This window comes from Tachyglossus aculeatus, chromosome 10 (assembly GCF_015852505.1).
Source record: "Tachyglossus aculeatus isolate mTacAcu1 chromosome 10, mTacAcu1.pri, whole genome shotgun sequence".
NCBI lineage: Eukaryota > Metazoa > Chordata > Mammalia > Monotremata > Tachyglossidae > Tachyglossus > Tachyglossus aculeatus.
Genome location: NC_052075.1, coordinates 58,009,135 through 58,024,628, shown reverse-complemented (window position 1 = coordinate 58,024,628; position 15,494 = coordinate 58,009,135). Strand labels below are relative to the sequence as shown.

Genomic DNA, 15,494 nt, shown 5'->3' with positions numbered 1-15,494 from the left:
ATTTATTTTATCAATCAATCAATCAATCAATCAATCGTATTTATTGAGCGCTTCCTATGTGCAGAGCACTGTACTAAGCGCTTGGGAAGTACAAATTGGCAACACATAGAGACAGTCCCTACCCAACAGTGGGCTCACAGTCTAAAAGGGGGAGACAGAGAACAGAACCAAACAGAACCAAACATACCAACAGAATAAAATAAATAGGATAGAAATGTACAAGTAAAATAAATAAATAAATAGAATAAATAAATAAATAAATTTTATTTTGTTAGTATGTTTGGTTTTGTTCTCTGTCTCCCCCTTCTAGACTGTGAGCCCACTGTTGGGTAGGGACTGTCTCTATATGTTGCCAACTTGGACTTCCCAAGCGCTTAGTACAGTGCTCTGCACACAGTAAGCGCTCAATAAATACGATTGATGATGATGACAGGGGCGGCCTGGCACGGAGGCAGGGGGAAGGACCGAATGACCCCTCCGGCAGTACCCCGGCGTGGACGATAGATGGCGCCCGCGGTACAACTCAGTCCCGAAGAGAAAGCAACGCGGGGCCTTAACTCTTTCCCAGCCGCGGCCCCGCGTGGAGGCTGGATTGTGTCTGTGGCCCGGAGTTTAGGCCTTTGTGACATTTCTCTCCAAACTGTTTGCCAGAGCCGGGGTCTGGGTTCTCGCTCCGTGCCAGAGGCCCCTGACTCTCTTCTCCGATCATCAATCACACCCTGGAATCAACCCCTCAGGACCGCCTTCCCACCCCCTTTCCTGGAGGGGTGGAGAAAGTGAGGGTGTAGGGGGAAAGGGACATGGGGCCAGGCCTGAGGTCCTGCAGTCTGCCTTGCTGGAGCCTCCTTTGTGCATCCCAAAGCACCTTAGAATCCTGTTTGTCTCCATTCCCTGGATCACCAGAGCCTCCACAACTATCCTGGGATGGGGGGCCGTAGGAGGGAGAAGGGTGAGGAGCTAACTCCAGGAAGCTACAGAACCATCTAAAAGTCCACACATCTCATTGCCACACCCAGGCATCACTATGCCACCCTGGGCGGAAGGGCCTTTGAGCCCTCCCTGCAAAAGCATCCGCTCACACATGCCCACGGCCAGAATCCAAAGGGAACGAGGGCGGATGGGAGGGAATCTGGTCTAAATTACCACTCGGGAAATAATGGGAACCGGGAGGGGAGCGGGGTGATTTATTAAGGCGACCAAACTGAGCTAATATGGAAGCTGATTTCTCACCCCAGCTGCTAAAGGTTACCTCCTCGATTGCTCCCTGTTGCTGCTGATGAACAGTTTATGTTTTCACTGGTTTGCAGAAATTGGGATGGGGGAAATACCCGGGGTCAGGATGGGGAAGGGGGAAAGAGGAGGGAGAAGGAGGGAAGGGGACAAGGGAGGAGGAGAGAAGGGGTGACCGAGAAGGAGTAAAGAAGGGGTCATTGGAAAAGGAGGAAGTCTTCCCACATCAGACTCCAAAGCCTCCCTCTCCCAGGCTGAAAGGGATTAAGCCTGGGAACAGAGTAACAGGACAGTGGGTTGCAGAGAAGGCTCTTGAACCCGGAGGGTGAAGCAGAGCAGCGCTTAGTACAATGCTTTGCACACAGTAAGTGCTCAATATGATTGCGTGAGTGAGAAAGAGGAGCAGGGTGAGGCCTGGGCGGCTTCCTCCAGACTATGAGCTCATTATGGGCTGGGAACATGTCCCCTAACTTTGTTATACAGTATTCATTCAATCATTCAATCATCTTTATTGAGCGCTTACTGTGTGCAGAGCACTGTACTAAGCACTTGGGAAGTACAAATCAGCAACATATAGAGACGGTCCCTACCCAACAACGGGCTCACAGTCTACAAGAGGGAGACAGACAACAAAACAAGTAGACAGGTGTCAATACCATCTGAATAAATAGAATTATGGGTATATAATATATATATATATAAGTATAGCCCCTACTATACTTGCCCAAGAGCTTAGTACAGCGCTCTGCATGGAGTAAGCACTCAATAAATACCACGGATTGATTCATCTGGGGCCTGGGATGTTTTGGGGTAGGGGAGTCTGATAGGTGTGGCTTGAACTGGGGCCAGCCAAGAAGCTCAATCTCTGGCTCTGAGTTTGGGAAACGAAAACGGAGGGCTTGATAACAAGGCCACAGAGGTGTTATCTGGGTCTAGAACCCGGGAGTCGTGATTCCCAGCCCCTCGCCCCTCCTTTTCTTTTTCCTGTGCCCTGGCCTACTTGGAGAAGCAGCAGGGCTCAGAGGAAAGAGCACGGGCTTGGGAGCCAGATGTCCTGGGTTCTAATCCTGACTCCGCCACTTGTCAGCTGTGTGACTTTGGGCAAGTCACTTCACTTCTCTGTGCCTCAGTTCCCTCATCTGGAAAATGGGGATTAAGACTGTGAGACCCATGTGGGACAACCTGATTACCTTGTATCTCCTCACCCTGGGCTTCAAGGCTCTCCATCCCCTCGCCCCCTCCTACCTCACCTCCCTTCTCTCCTTCTACAGCCCACCCCGCACCCTCCGCTCCTCTGCCGCTAATCTCCTCACCGTACTTCGTTCTCGCCTGTCCCGCCATCGACCCCCGGCCCACGTCATCCCCCGGGCCTGGAATGCCCTCCCTCTGCCCATCCGCCAAGCTAGCTCTCTTCCTCCCTTCAAGGCCCTACTGAGAGCTCACCTCCTCCAGGAGGCCTTCCCACACTGAGCCCCTTCCTTCCTCTCCCCCTCGTCCTCCCTCCATCCCCCCATCTTACCTCCTTCCCTTCCCCACAGCACCTGTATATATGTTTGTACATATTTATTACTCTATTTATTTATTTTACTTGTACATACCTATTCTATTTATTTTATTTTGTTAGTATGTTTGGTTTTGTTCTCTGTCTCCCCCTTTTAGACTGTGAGCCCACTGTTGGGTAGGGACTGTCTCTATAGGTTGCCAACGTGGACTTCCCAAGCGCTTAGTGCAGTGCTCTGCACACAGTAAGCGCTCAATAAATAGGATTGAGTGATTGATTGATTGATTGAATCCCTCCCCAGCGCTTAGAACAGTGCTTGGCACATAGTAAGCACTTAACAAATGCCATCATTATTATTATTATTATACTTAAGCCTGTTTAGGGGGACGGGGAAGGATGGGCAATAAAGAACTACAACCACCAGGAGCCCTTGGGGTTGATCATGCCAGTCTTCTGGTGATGGCTTCCTGCCGGAAGTGATGCATGTCCCACGGCCACCTCCTTGACATGAACTACATGTCCCAGCGTGCCCCGCGCCAGGGAGGACCAGGAATCAGGAAGGAGAACAGGAATGGGAGCCAGGAGCCCAGGTTAGGGAAGGGGCTGTGGAAGGGTGGGCTACTGGGAGGAGTGGGAGGCCCCGGCCCTGGCAGGAAGAGACTTGGACCCGGGGGAGGAAACAGTCAGCTGGCCGGAATTGGGGGCGACTGGGAGCAAATTGGGAGATACTGGGAGGGGTACCTGAGTTACTGGTGTCAAAGTGGGAAATGCAGGAGCATGTTGGGAAGCAGCGGGGCTTGATGGATAGAGCGCGAGCCTGAGAGTCAGAAGGTCATGGGTTCTAATCAATCAATCAATCGTATTTATTGAGCTCTTACTGTGTGCAGAGCACTGTACTAAGCGCTTGGGAAGTACAAGTTGGCAGCATATAGAGACAGTCCCTACCCAACAGTGGGCTCACAGGCTAATCCCGCTCCGCCACTTGTCTCCTGCGTGAGCCTGGACAAGGCGCTTCACTTCTCAGGGCCCCAGTTACCTCATCTGCAAAATGGGGGTTACGACTGTGAGCCCCATGTGGGACCACTTAATTACCTTGTATCTACCTCAGCGCTTAGAACAGTGCTTGGCACATAGTAAGCGCTTAACAAATCCCATAATCATCGTCATGTAGGATTTAATGTGGTGGTGACCCTTTCCTTCCTCCGCTCTGTGCCCCCTCCCTGTGGAGGGTTCTTGACAAAGTTGGGGATCAACTTTGTCCCCAACCCTTCCCTCTTCATATCTGACAAACAATGACTCTCCCCACTCAGAGCCTTACTGAAGGCACATCTCCAAGAGGCCTTCCCTGACTAAGCCCCCTTTTCCTCTTCTCCCACTCCCTTCTGCATCACCTTGACTTCCTCCCTCTATTCTCCTCCCCTCTCAACCCCACAGCACTTATGTATGTGTCTGTAATTTTATTTATTTCTATTAATGTCTGTCCCATCGGGAATATCTGTTATATTGTTCTATTGTCCTCTCCCATACCCTTAGTACAGTACTATGCACTGAGTAAGCGCTCACTAAGTACAATTGATTGACTGACTGAGCTCTGCTGGGGAGAGCTGGGTCCTGCCCTCAAGTAGCCCCCTCCCGTCTGGTAGAAATAGGCAGTGGGAGGAGGTGAAAGGAAGCAGCGAATCGTAGAGGCCAGAGACCAAATCTTCCTCTTCTGTTTTTTGGCATTGTGCCCCTGCAGGTGCCTGGTGCAGTATTCTGTGCCCAAGTTCAGTAAATACGATTAATGATAATAATTTGGGTATTAAGCACTTACTGTGTGCCAGGCACTGTACTAAGCACTGGGGTGGATACAAGCAAATCAAGTTGGAAACAGGCCCTATCCTACATAGGGTTCACAGACTCAAGAGGCCAGGGGAGACCAGGGCCAAGCCAGGACCTGGAGGCGAGAGCAGGGCTGAGAGTGGGATGGAGAGAGAGCAGGGCCGAGAATAGGCTGAGGAGAGAGAACAGGGCCGAGAATTTGTACTTCCCAAGCGCTTAGTACAGTGCTCTGCACACAGTAAGCACTCAATAAGTACAGTTGAATGAATGAATAGGCTGGGGAGCGAGAGCAGGGCTGAGAATAATAATGATGGCATTTAAGCGCTTACTATGTGCGAAGTACTGTTCTGAGTGCTGGGAAGGATACAGAGTGATTAGGTTGTCTCATGGCGGGGGCTCACAGTCTTAATCCCCATTTTACAGTTGAGGTAACTGAGGCACAGAGAAGTTTAGTGACTTGCCCAAAGTCACAGAGCTGACAATTGGCGGAGCAGGGATTTGAACCCATTACCTCTGACTCCCAAGGCCCTGCTCTTTCCATTGCTCCATGCTGCTTCTCTAATAGGGGCTGGGGGTGAGAGCAGGGCCAAGAACAGGGACTTGGGGAGAGCAGGGCCAGGAACAGGGTGAGCAGAGAGAGCTGGGCTGAAAACAGAGGCTGGGGACGAGAGAGTGGGACTGAGCACAGGGGCTTTTAGACTGTGAGCCCACTGTTGAGTAGGGACTGTCTCTATATGTTGCCAACTTGTACTTCCCAAGCGCTTAGTACAGTGCTGTGCACACAGTAAGCACTCAATAAATACGATTGATTGATTGATTGGGAGAGTGGGGCTTGGGGAGAACAAGGCCGAGAACAGAACCCAGGTTGGGGGCTCAAACTGAGTCCCCAGCCCAGGACTGGTGGGCTGGAAGCCCTCCCTGCCCCAGGCTGCCCAGGATCTGCCGACGTCAGCACTCTGCAGTGCTCGTTAGCACTAACGAGCCAGTTTCGACTGCGGCAACAGTAAGCTTCACTCATGAAAATGGTGTCTAATTAGCTCCCCTGCTCCCTCCTCCCTCTCTGCCAACCCCTCCCCTTCCTATTGTATTGCTGGTAAACTGAGGCTTTAAACTGGGGGTTGGACCCCGAGACCCTCAGAGACTTTGAGGTCCTCAGGCATGGTTCCTCCCTCCCGTCGCCACCTCCTCACCCTCCCCAGCCAACGAAGGGGGGCTCAGTCCAGCTTGGGGAGCACTACAGTGTCTGCAAGCACTCAGCTGGAGTCAGGGAGCCCTTTAGTGCCAGTGGGCACTGAGCGGATTGGGGAACATGTTCAGTGTTCGGGAGCACTGAGCCAAGGTCAGTGTCTGTGAGCACTGATCAGGGTGGCGGTGCATTACGGTGTCTGGGAGCACTGAGCCGGGGTTGGGGAGCACTGTGCCTGAGCATTGAGCTGGGGAGGGGGAGCACTGCAGAGACGACACTGAGCAGGGTGAGGGAGCACTGCGGTGTGTGAGTATTGAGCTGGGTGGGGAGAGCACTGCAGAGTCTGTGAGTACAGAGTCAGTTGTCAGTCTGCCCGAATCCACCGTATACAGGGGGAGGAGAAATGATCCTTCCCCTCGAGGAGCTGCCAGTCTGAGGGAAGACACGGAACAGTCACATGGACACTCAGTCGGTCAGAGGTATTTATTGAGCGTGTACTGCAGCGTGGCTCAGTGGAAAGAGCCCGGGCTTTGGAGTCAGAGGTCGTGGGTTCAAATCCCAGCTCCGCCACTTGTCAGCTGCGCGACTTCGGGCAAGTCGCTTCACTTCTCTGGGTCTCAGTTCCCTCCTCTGTAAAACGGGGATGAAGACTGGGAGCCCCACGTGGGACAACCTGATTACCTTGTATCTACCCCAGCGCTTAGAACAGTGCTTGGCGCATAGTAAGCGCTTAATAAATGCCAACATTATTATTATTATTATTACTGCGTGCAAAGCACTGAACTAGACTGTGAGCCCGTTGTTGGGTAGGGACCATCTCTTTATGTTGCCAACTTGTACTTCCCAAGTGCTTAGTACGGTGCTCTGCACACAGTAAGTGCTCAATAAATACGAGTGAGTGAATGAATGAATACTAAATGCTTGGGAGATTACAGCAATAAACAGACACATTCCCTGCCCACAGCGAGCTCACGCGACGCCCAGCAAATCCAGACCCTTGGACAGACAGCAGAGCTTGGGGGAACCGGAGTCAGGCGGGCTTAGTCTGGGAGGGTGCCTGGTGGAGGGAGGTTTTTGATGGCTGGAAGAAGGCAACGTCCTGGTGGAGAGAGCGCGGTCCTGAGAGTCCGAAGGTCGTGGGATTTAATCCCGGCTCCATCGCTTGCCCGCTGTGTGACCTTGGGCAAGTCATGTCACAGTCATGTCACAGACTGAGCCCCTTCCTTCCTCTCCCCCTCGCCCCCCTCTCCATCCCCCCCCGTCTTACCTCCTTCCCTTCCCCACAGCACCTGTATATACGTTTGTACATATTTATTACTCATTTATTTATTTTACTTGTACATATCTATTCTATTTATTTTCTTTTGTTAGTATGGTTGGTTTTGTTCTCTGTCTCCCCCTTTTAGACTGTGAGCCCACTATTGGGTAGGGACTGTCTCTATATGTTGCCAACTTGTACTTCTCAAGCGCTTAGTACAGTGCTCTGCACACAGTAAGCGCTCAATAACTATGATTGATGATGATGTCACTTCTCCGGGCCTCAGTTACCTCGTCTGTAAAATGGGGATTGAGACTGTGAATCCTACATGGGTCAGGAACTGTGACCAACCCGATTTGGTTGTATCCACCCCAGCGCTTAGTACAATGCCTTGCGCATAATAAACCCTTAACAAATACCGTAATAATAATTATTATTATTGTTATTATTAATGGAACAGGGGAGGAGGAAGCAGACCGGCCAACGGTCTGTGCCCGGGAAAGAGAGCCTCCCACAGTGGTTGGCGCTGGGGAGGAGTAGTGGGTGTTCCGGCTGATGTTGTTCTGGGGTCAGTTTTAATCCTGCGGCTGAAAGTTGGGGTCTTGAGGTGTTGCAGTCAGAGGAGAACTTCCCCAGAGCCCACCCGCTGATACCCATTAGGGCTCCCCCAAACCCTTCCCCTCTTGGGCATGGCCTGACAGCTTCAGTCATTTGTATTTATTGAGCGCTTACTGTGTGCAGAGCACTCTACTAAGCACTTGGTTGAATGCAGTAGAACAATAAGCGCTAATAAGCGCTTAGTACAGTGCTCTGCACACAGTAAGCACTCAATAAATACGATTGATGATGAACAATAAATAGACACATTCCCTGCCCACAACGAGCTTACAGTCTAGAGGGGGAGACAGATTATTAATAGATATAAATAAATTACAGCTATGGACATCAGTGCCGTGGGACTGGAGGGCGGGGGGATGAGTAAAGGGAGCAAGTCAGGCTGATGCAGAAGGGAGTGGGAGAAGAGGAAAGGGGGTGCGTAGTCAGGGAAGACCTCCCGGAGGAGATGGGCCTTCAATAAGGCTTTGAAGTCAGGGAGAGTCATTGTCTGTCAGTTAAGAGGCAGGAGGGCATTCCAGATCAGAGGCAGGATGTGGGCGAGAGGGCGAAATAGACAAGATCGAGGCGCGGTGAGAAGGTTGGCATTAGAGGAGCGAAGTGTGCAGTGCTACAGACTTGAGTCCCTGCCAGTCGGGGTGCCAGAGGGCAAGGTGACGGGCAGAGGACAGGGCGTTTGGCTTTGGGGTTGGGGAGGGAACCCCAGTTCTCCCCCACCACTAACCCACTGAATTCTCTGGGCCTTGGGTTAGGCCAAACACACAGGCCCCTATCCCGTGTTCCCTTTAGAAAATCCTTCCTTCAATCTAGCCTTCATCCTTCCCGCTGCAGTTCCGGCTGACCCCTGTGGGGCTCTGATGCCCCAGATCAATCAGGGTTGATTCATTCAATTGTATTTATTAAGCACCTAATGTGTGCAGAGCACTATACTACGCACTTGGGGAAGTACGATACAACAGTAAAGAGTGACAGTACCTTCCCCCAACAAGCTCACAGTCTAGAGAGGGTTCCCAGTTCTGGTCTCATCCTCCGGCCTGCATTTCCCCTTCATCCGCGTGTCCGTCCGCCTCCCCACCCCCTCCCGGTGGGGTTTAAGTGCTTTGAGATCTCCCGGTAAAAGGGTTCAGGGCCGGCTCGATCGTGTGACCTGGCGAGGTCTGGGTCACACGAGACGCTTGTTAGGTGTCTCGGCTGCTTCAAGGGGGGAGAAGTGGGGAACTGAGGCAGCGGGTTCAGGGCTTACCAGCCACCCCCACTTCACCCCTTTCCAGCTGTTGGAAACCGGATCCTGATCCCTGCCAGGGAGGGGCTCCAAGCTGCCATTCCTTTCCTGTGAAATCCTGGTTTTTCAGACTGAGTCGTGGGACATTCCTTTGATTTTCCGGGAGTCCGGCGGGGGGAGGCGGGGATCCCGGGGCGGGTAAGGGCCCTGACCTAGCCTGGGCTAGCAGCCAGGAGAGGTGGGGGCCGGGACCCAGCTGCTATGTTTCCACCAAAGTCGGTGAAGGAGGGAAAGGGCCACAGTGGCAGGGATTTGGGATAGACTTTCTCCTCCCTGCTGGTCTGACGGAAAAAGGGTGGCCTCTTCTTGGTCTGCAAACTGGGCAGAAGGAATACCTTATTGGGGGGGCCCATCTGATGGCGGGGGCTGGACTATGACCCCTCCAGCGAGGGTCGTCATCGCAATCATTGTATTTATGGAGTGCATACTGTGCGAAGAGTACCATACTAAGTGCTTGGGAGAGTACAGTAATAATAATAATTGTGGTATTTAAGTGCTCACTATGCACCAGGCACTGTACTAAGGCACTGTTGAGAAGCAGCGTGGCTCAGTGGAAAGAGCAAGAGCTTGGAAGTCAGAGGTCATGCGTCTAATCCCGACTTCACCACTTGTCAGCTGTGTGACTTTGGGCAAGTCACTTAACTTCCCTGTGCCTGTTACCTCATCTGTAAAATGGGGATTAAGACTGTGAGCTCTACATGGGACAACCTGATCACCTTGTATCCCCTCAGTTCTTAGAACAGTGCTTCACACATAGTAAGTGCTTAACAAGTACCATTATTATTATTATTACTAAGCACTGGGTTAGATACAAGCAGATTGGATTGGACACAGACCCTGTCCCACATGGGGCTCACAGTCTTAATCCCCATTTTACAGATAAGGTAACTGAGGCTCAGAGAAGTGAAGTGATTCGCCCAAGGTCCCATAATAGACAAGTCGGGGAGGCAGGATTAGAACTCAGGTCCTTCTGGCTCCCAAGCCCGGGCTTTAGCCCACAACGAGGGATCAGGAAGGGAGGAGGGAACCATGGACTGAACGTGGGTTGGCATGGGTCCCCATCACCTCTGTCTCTTACAGCGGGCGATGCCGGCATGGTGGAGCCCGGTCCTCTCGCCCTCCAGGGTGGCCCCCCTGATGTTCCCACCCTGGCCCGGAGCTTCCTGGAGGAGGAGTTGCGGCTGAACCTGGCCCTGCGGGATCTGGACTTCGCCGAGCCGGTCAGCCACGTATACAATCCGCTGGAGTACGCCTGGGAGCCCCACCGAGACTACGTCACCCGCTACTGCCAGGGCCCCAAGGCCGTGCTCTTCCTGGGCATGAACCCTGGCCCCTTCGGCATGGCCCAGACCGGGGTGAGCCAGCTGAGGCGGGCCTGAGTGAGAGGGGCTTAGTCATCTGGGTATTTTTTTTGTTTGTTTGGATTTTTCTAATGGTATTTGTTAAGCGCTTACTTAGTGAAGCGCTGAAGATAATCGGGTTGGACACAGTCCCTGTCCCACATGGAGCTCACAGTCTTCATCCCCGTTTTACAGATAAGGGAACCGAGGCACAGAGAAATAAAGTGACTTGCCCAAGGTAATAATAATAATAATTATGGTACTTTTTAAGCTCTTACTATAATAATAATAATAATGTGCCATAATACTATGGCACATAGTACATAATACTATGTGCCAAGCACTGTTCTAGGCACTGGGGTGGATACACGATAATCGGGCTGGACACAGTCCCTGCTCCCGTGGGGCTCACTGTCTTAATCCCCATTTTACACTTGAGGGAACTGAGGCACATAGAAGCTAAGTGACTTGCCCAAGGTCGCACAGCAGACAAGTGGCGGAGCCGGGATTAGTTCCTGGGTTCTTTCCCCCTTCTGGGGGGACCAGGGGTGGGGGCAGGCCGCCGGTGGGAGAGGGTGCCTCGGTCCATCTGCCGGCTCCTGTGGCGCCCAGCCCCTTCCCCGCCCCCGCTCCGGTTAGCCAGGCCGGCATCAGCGGCATCATTAGCCAAGGCCATTAACTACGCTTCCGTTTCCTCCCCGTGCCTGGGCACTCTCCTCTAATTGCTGTCCGTCCTTCCTTCCACCCCCGGATGTCTCCCTCTCAGCAGGAAAGGGCACGGTCCGGGAGACAGAGGTGCCCCCCGACCCCCTTCCAGGACCCCGAACACAGCCACCTAGAGTGCTTGCTCCCGCCCCGTGCTCACATTCACCCCTCAGCTTGTGGCTAGAGCACTGGCCCGGGAGTCAGAAAGTCATGGGTTCTAATCCCAGCTCTGCCAGTTGTCTGCTCTGTGACCTTGGGCAAATCACTTCACTCCTGGGCCTCAGTAACCTCATGTGTACTATGGGGATTGAGACAGTGAGCCCATGTGGGACAGGGATTGTGTCCCACCTGATCAGCTTGTCTCCCCCGCTAGCCTGTGATCTCACTGTGGGCAGGGAATGTGTCTGTCTGTTGTTATAGTGTCCTCTCCCAAGTGCTTAGTACAGTGCTTTGCACACTGTAAGCACTCAATAAATATGATTGAATGAATGAATCTACCCCTGCACTTAGTACAGTGCCTGGTGCATAGTAAGCGCTAGACAATACCACAGTGATTATTTTTTATTATTATTATTATTAGCCCCTCTCCTCCCTCCAGAGGGGCCAAGCATCCCCTAGCCCTCTCCCCACATCTTCTGGTTCCTTGGAAGTTGGGGGGAGGCTGGGTTAGGTGACCCTTGGGGTAGGAGTGGGGCAGGGCCCGGAGCCTGGCGCTCATCCCGAGGGGCGGGGGTGCCCTCAATGCAGGTGCCCTTCGGTGAGGTGAAGCACGTCCGCGACTGGCTGGCCGTCCGGGGGGCGGTGACCCCCCCATCCCGAGAGCACCCTAAGCGGCCGATCCGGGGCCTGGACTGCCCCAACAGCGAGGTGAGCGGCGCCCGCTTCTGGGGCTTCTTCCGGGCCCTGTGCGGCCACCCCGAGGTCTTCTTCCGTCACTGCTTCGTGCACAACCTGTGCCCGCTGCTCTTCCTGGCTGCCAGCGGCAAGAACCTGACGCCGGCCGACCTCCCGCCCGCCCGGCGGGCCCACCTGCTCGGGATCTGCGAGGGGGCCCTGCGGCGCCAAGTGGAACTGCTGGGGGCACACCTCGTGGTGGGCGTGGGCCGCTTCGCCGAGCAGCGGGCACGGAAGGCGCTGGCCGGCTGCCCCGGCGTCCGGGTGGAGGGCCTCCCGCACCCCTCGCCCCGCAGCCCCCTGGCCAACAGGGGCTGGGATGACGTGGCCCGCCGGAGGCTGGACGAACTGGGGCTGTTGGCGCTGCTGACGCCCCCAGGCACCGGACAGACTTGCCAGTAGCCCTTGTCCGTGTTCCTAAATAAGCGCTCTTGGGGTAGGTTCCCCTATTTACCAGACTATAGGGTACCCCTACCTATGTATCCGACTAAGTTGTAGGTTGGGGGATGGAAAATTGAGGCCGGGCATGCGCCCCACCCCCTATTTTTCTCTCCCATCCCTTCCGGAACCCCTGGCCGGTGGAGGGAAGGCTCACGGTACCGGGATGTGGGTACTTGTTAAATGCTTTCTCAGTGCCAAGCACTGTATTAAGCGCTGGGGCAGGTGCAGGATAATCAGTCCAGACACAGTCCCTGTTCCATGTGGGGTTCATCTATTCCCGGTGTCCAGGTTTTTCGGGGTGAGCCTGTGTGATGTGCCTTATGGTTGTGGTGCATCACACAGCCTGGTAAATATGGTTCTTGGACCCACCGGCCCACCCATCTAGGACACCGCCCTCCTTGTCTAGAACACTACGCACCTTCCCCTCTTCTCTTCTGCCCCCCATCCCTCTGACCCAAACCTCTTCACCCCATCATCTTGCCTTCAGAGCTGCAGAGAAGGCTGGTGGCCGGGAGACGGGGGTGGGGATCCCCGGTGCCCCCTCCCTCTGCCAATCTCCTTGTGGGGTCCCATGTGGGCAGAATAAACTTGCTGCTTCCCCCTTTGGCCAGAGGGCACCTGGAGTCAGGATGTTTAGCGAAACGGGCCTCGGCTGCAGCCGGCCACATGGAGGTTAGCGCTTGTCTGTTGGCTTGGAGGAAGGGGGATGGAGGCGGTGACCTCTGGCTCTCCACTCCTTCTCAGGACTTTTATATCCGGTGCATTAAAGAAAATCACCCAACCGGACCCTTGCTGCTGTCTCCTTTTGTGTGGCTGGGAGCTGGGGGATGAGGGAGGAGTGTGGGCTTTCATGTTGTCCCCTTAGTCCCCCCACCGGCGCTGTGCTGCTCCTATCAGGTGTCTGTCTGGGGTCTGCCCCTGCTGATGGATCACATTCAAAGTCCTTTCCAAGGATGGTCTCCCACTTCCCACCTCCCTCTTCCCTGTTGGATACGCACACACACACGCACACAGTTAATCGTCAGTCAATCCTATTTTTTGAGGGTTTACTGTGTGCAGAGCACTGAACTAAATGCTGGGGAGAGGACAATATAACAACACATTCCCTGCCGACAATAAGTTTACAGTCTAGAGGACAAGCTTACAGTCTAGAAGGGACACATATACACACACACACCCTCACCCTGTCTCTCTCTCTGCTGCGTGCTGAGGAAAGATGGAGGGAGGATGACGTGGTCCCTGCCCGTTTTTAAAACTGTTTTTTATGGTATTTGTTAAAGTGCTTTCTATGTGCCCACAGGCATTGTATTAAGCTCTGGGGTAGAGAAAAGCTAATCAGGTTGGACACAGTCCATGTTTCACATGGGGCTCACAGTCTTAATTCCCATTTTACAGATGAGGTAACAGGCACAGAGAAGTGGAAGTGACTTGTCCAAGGTCACATAGATTCCCCTTTCTAGACTGTGAGCCCGTTGTTGGGTAGGGACCGTCTCTGTATGTTGCCAACTTGTACTTCCCAAGCGCTTAGTACAGTGCTGTACACATAGCGCTCAATAAATACTATTGAATGAATGAAATTGGGCGAGCTGGGATTAGAACCCACATCCTGACTCCCGGGCCTGTGCTCTTTCCGCTAGAATTTGCTGCTTCCCATCTAGGCCGTGCCTCTTCTCATCCCTTGAGGGACCGCTGCACATATTCCTAAGGGCTCTTATCTGGATAAGTGGTGAGAAACTGGGTGTCCTTTAGGGTCTGGGCATTTGTGTGTGTGGAGGTGATCCTTTAGGGAGGTGTATGTGTGTATGGGGGGTGACCCTTTGGTTGTGGATGTGAGGTGACTTTTTGGGTAGGGGGTGCATCCCTTTAGGAATGTGTTTGGAGGCAATCCTCTCGGGATGTGGGTTTCCCTTTGGCAGTGTATGTGTTTGTATGTGTGTTTGGTAACCCTTTGGGAGTGTATGAGAACCTCCATTTGTTGGGGCTGACCAATTAAGGAGATATATGTATGTATGTGGGGGGGTAACCCTTTGGGTTTGTGTGTCCCTTTGTGAGTGTGTGAGAACCTCCATGTGTGGGGGCTGTCCCTTTGCGGGGGTGTGTATGTGTGTGTGTACATGCATGCCCTTTGGGAGTGTGTGAGAACCTCTATGTGTGAGGGCTGCCCCTTTAGGGATTTATGTCCCTTTGGGGTTGTGTGAACCTGTGTGTGTGTGGTTGGGGGGCATCCCTTTGGGGGTGTTTGTCCCCTTGGAAGTGTGTGAGAAACTTTATGTGAGGGGGCTGACCCTTTTGGAGGTATATGTCCCTTTGTGGGGGCAGTGTGAACCTCTGTGTGGGCACCATCTCTTTGGGGGTGTGTGTGAACTGTATGTGTGTGGGGGGAGTGACTTTGTGGGTGTATGCGATATTCACCAGATATGGGTGTGTGTGTGTCCCTTTTGGGGTGGTTGTCCCCTGAAGGAGAGAGTAAGGGGGGAGAAGGGGAGTGGGCCCCGGGGTCCGCGCTAGCAATCTGGGACACGGGAAGGCGAGCATGTGGGGGCGGGGGGCTGGGGGGCTGGGGGTGGGGGGCTGGGCCCGCGCTCTGGCCCCCAGCTACTCCGCAATCCAATTAGGTGACATTTAAATGCATGACAAGGCCTGCACGCGGGCAATGAGGGTGGAAATTGGGAGCTGGCGTCGCCGTTTTGTGGAGCTCAGCGATTCCGAGCCCGCTCCCGCCTGCTTTATGGGGTTTCTGCTCAGCTCCTCCGCTCCCCTTCCCTCCTCTCTCTCACCCCCCTCCCCTCTCCAACCCTCTCCTTCCCTCGCCACCTGCTTTGGCTGTCTCCGTCTCTCCTCGCCGGGTTCTGCGTCTGTCTCTCCCCTCCTCGGTCTCTGCCATGATGGCTCTGTAGCCTCATCTCTCCGGCTCTCAGTGTCTCTCCGTCTCCTGTCTGTCTCTGCCTCTGCCGGCCTCGAAAGACGTAGGCTGGTCTCCACCTCTTGGTGTCTCTCAAGCTCTCCCTATACTTCTCCAACAGTTTCTATCTCTGTAGTCTCGTCTCTCCATTCTTTCAGTCGTATTTATTGAGCGCTTACTGTGTGCAGAGCACTGTACTAAGCGCTTGGGAAGTACAAATCGACAACATATAGAGACGGTCTCTACCCAACAACAGGCTCACCTTTCTATGTCTCAGCCTTTCCCGCCTCGCCCCTGTCTCGCTCCTCCTCTGCTGGTC

The 15,494-nt window shown here is 53.6% G+C and overlaps 1 protein-coding gene across 3 annotated transcripts; it reads left to right on the top strand.

The window, feature by feature from the left end:
* Positions 1–3,291: 3,291 nt before the first annotated feature.
* Positions 3,292–13,050, top strand: SMUG1 (single-strand-selective monofunctional uracil-DNA glycosylase 1). 3 transcript variants are annotated; one of them, XM_038752582.1, is made up of 3 exons: positions 3,292–3,321; positions 9,974–10,248; positions 11,686–13,050. In XM_038752582.1, the coding sequence occupies exons 1-3, from the start codon at positions 3,303–3,305 to the stop codon at positions 12,232–12,234; spliced, it is 843 nt and encodes a 280-aa protein (XP_038608510.1). In that variant the 5' UTR covers positions 3,292–3,302; the 3' UTR covers positions 12,235–13,050. The 3 variants fall into 3 exon arrangements, with proteins under 3 accessions (XP_038608510.1, XP_038608511.1, XP_038608509.1); XM_038752583.1 differs by lacking the exon at positions 3,292–3,321 and adding an exon at positions 5,493–5,555; XM_038752581.1 differs by lacking the exon at positions 3,292–3,321 and adding an exon at positions 5,870–6,217.
* The last annotated feature ends 2,444 nt before the right edge of the window (positions 13,051–15,494 follow it).

Bases quoted from the DNA above. Each gene is read 5' to 3' on its own strand.
- SMUG1 (XM_038752581.1), top strand. From the start codon at position 6,196: ATGGACACTCAGTCGGTCAGAG. The intron at 6,218-9,973 runs GTATTTATTGAG...TGTCTCTTACAG, and splicing joins GGACACTCAGTCGGTCAGAG to CGGGCGATGCCGGCATGGTG. The intron at 10,249-11,685 runs GTGAGCCAGCTG...CCCTCAATGCAG, and splicing joins TCGGCATGGCCCAGACCGGG to GTGCCCTTCGGTGAGGTGAA.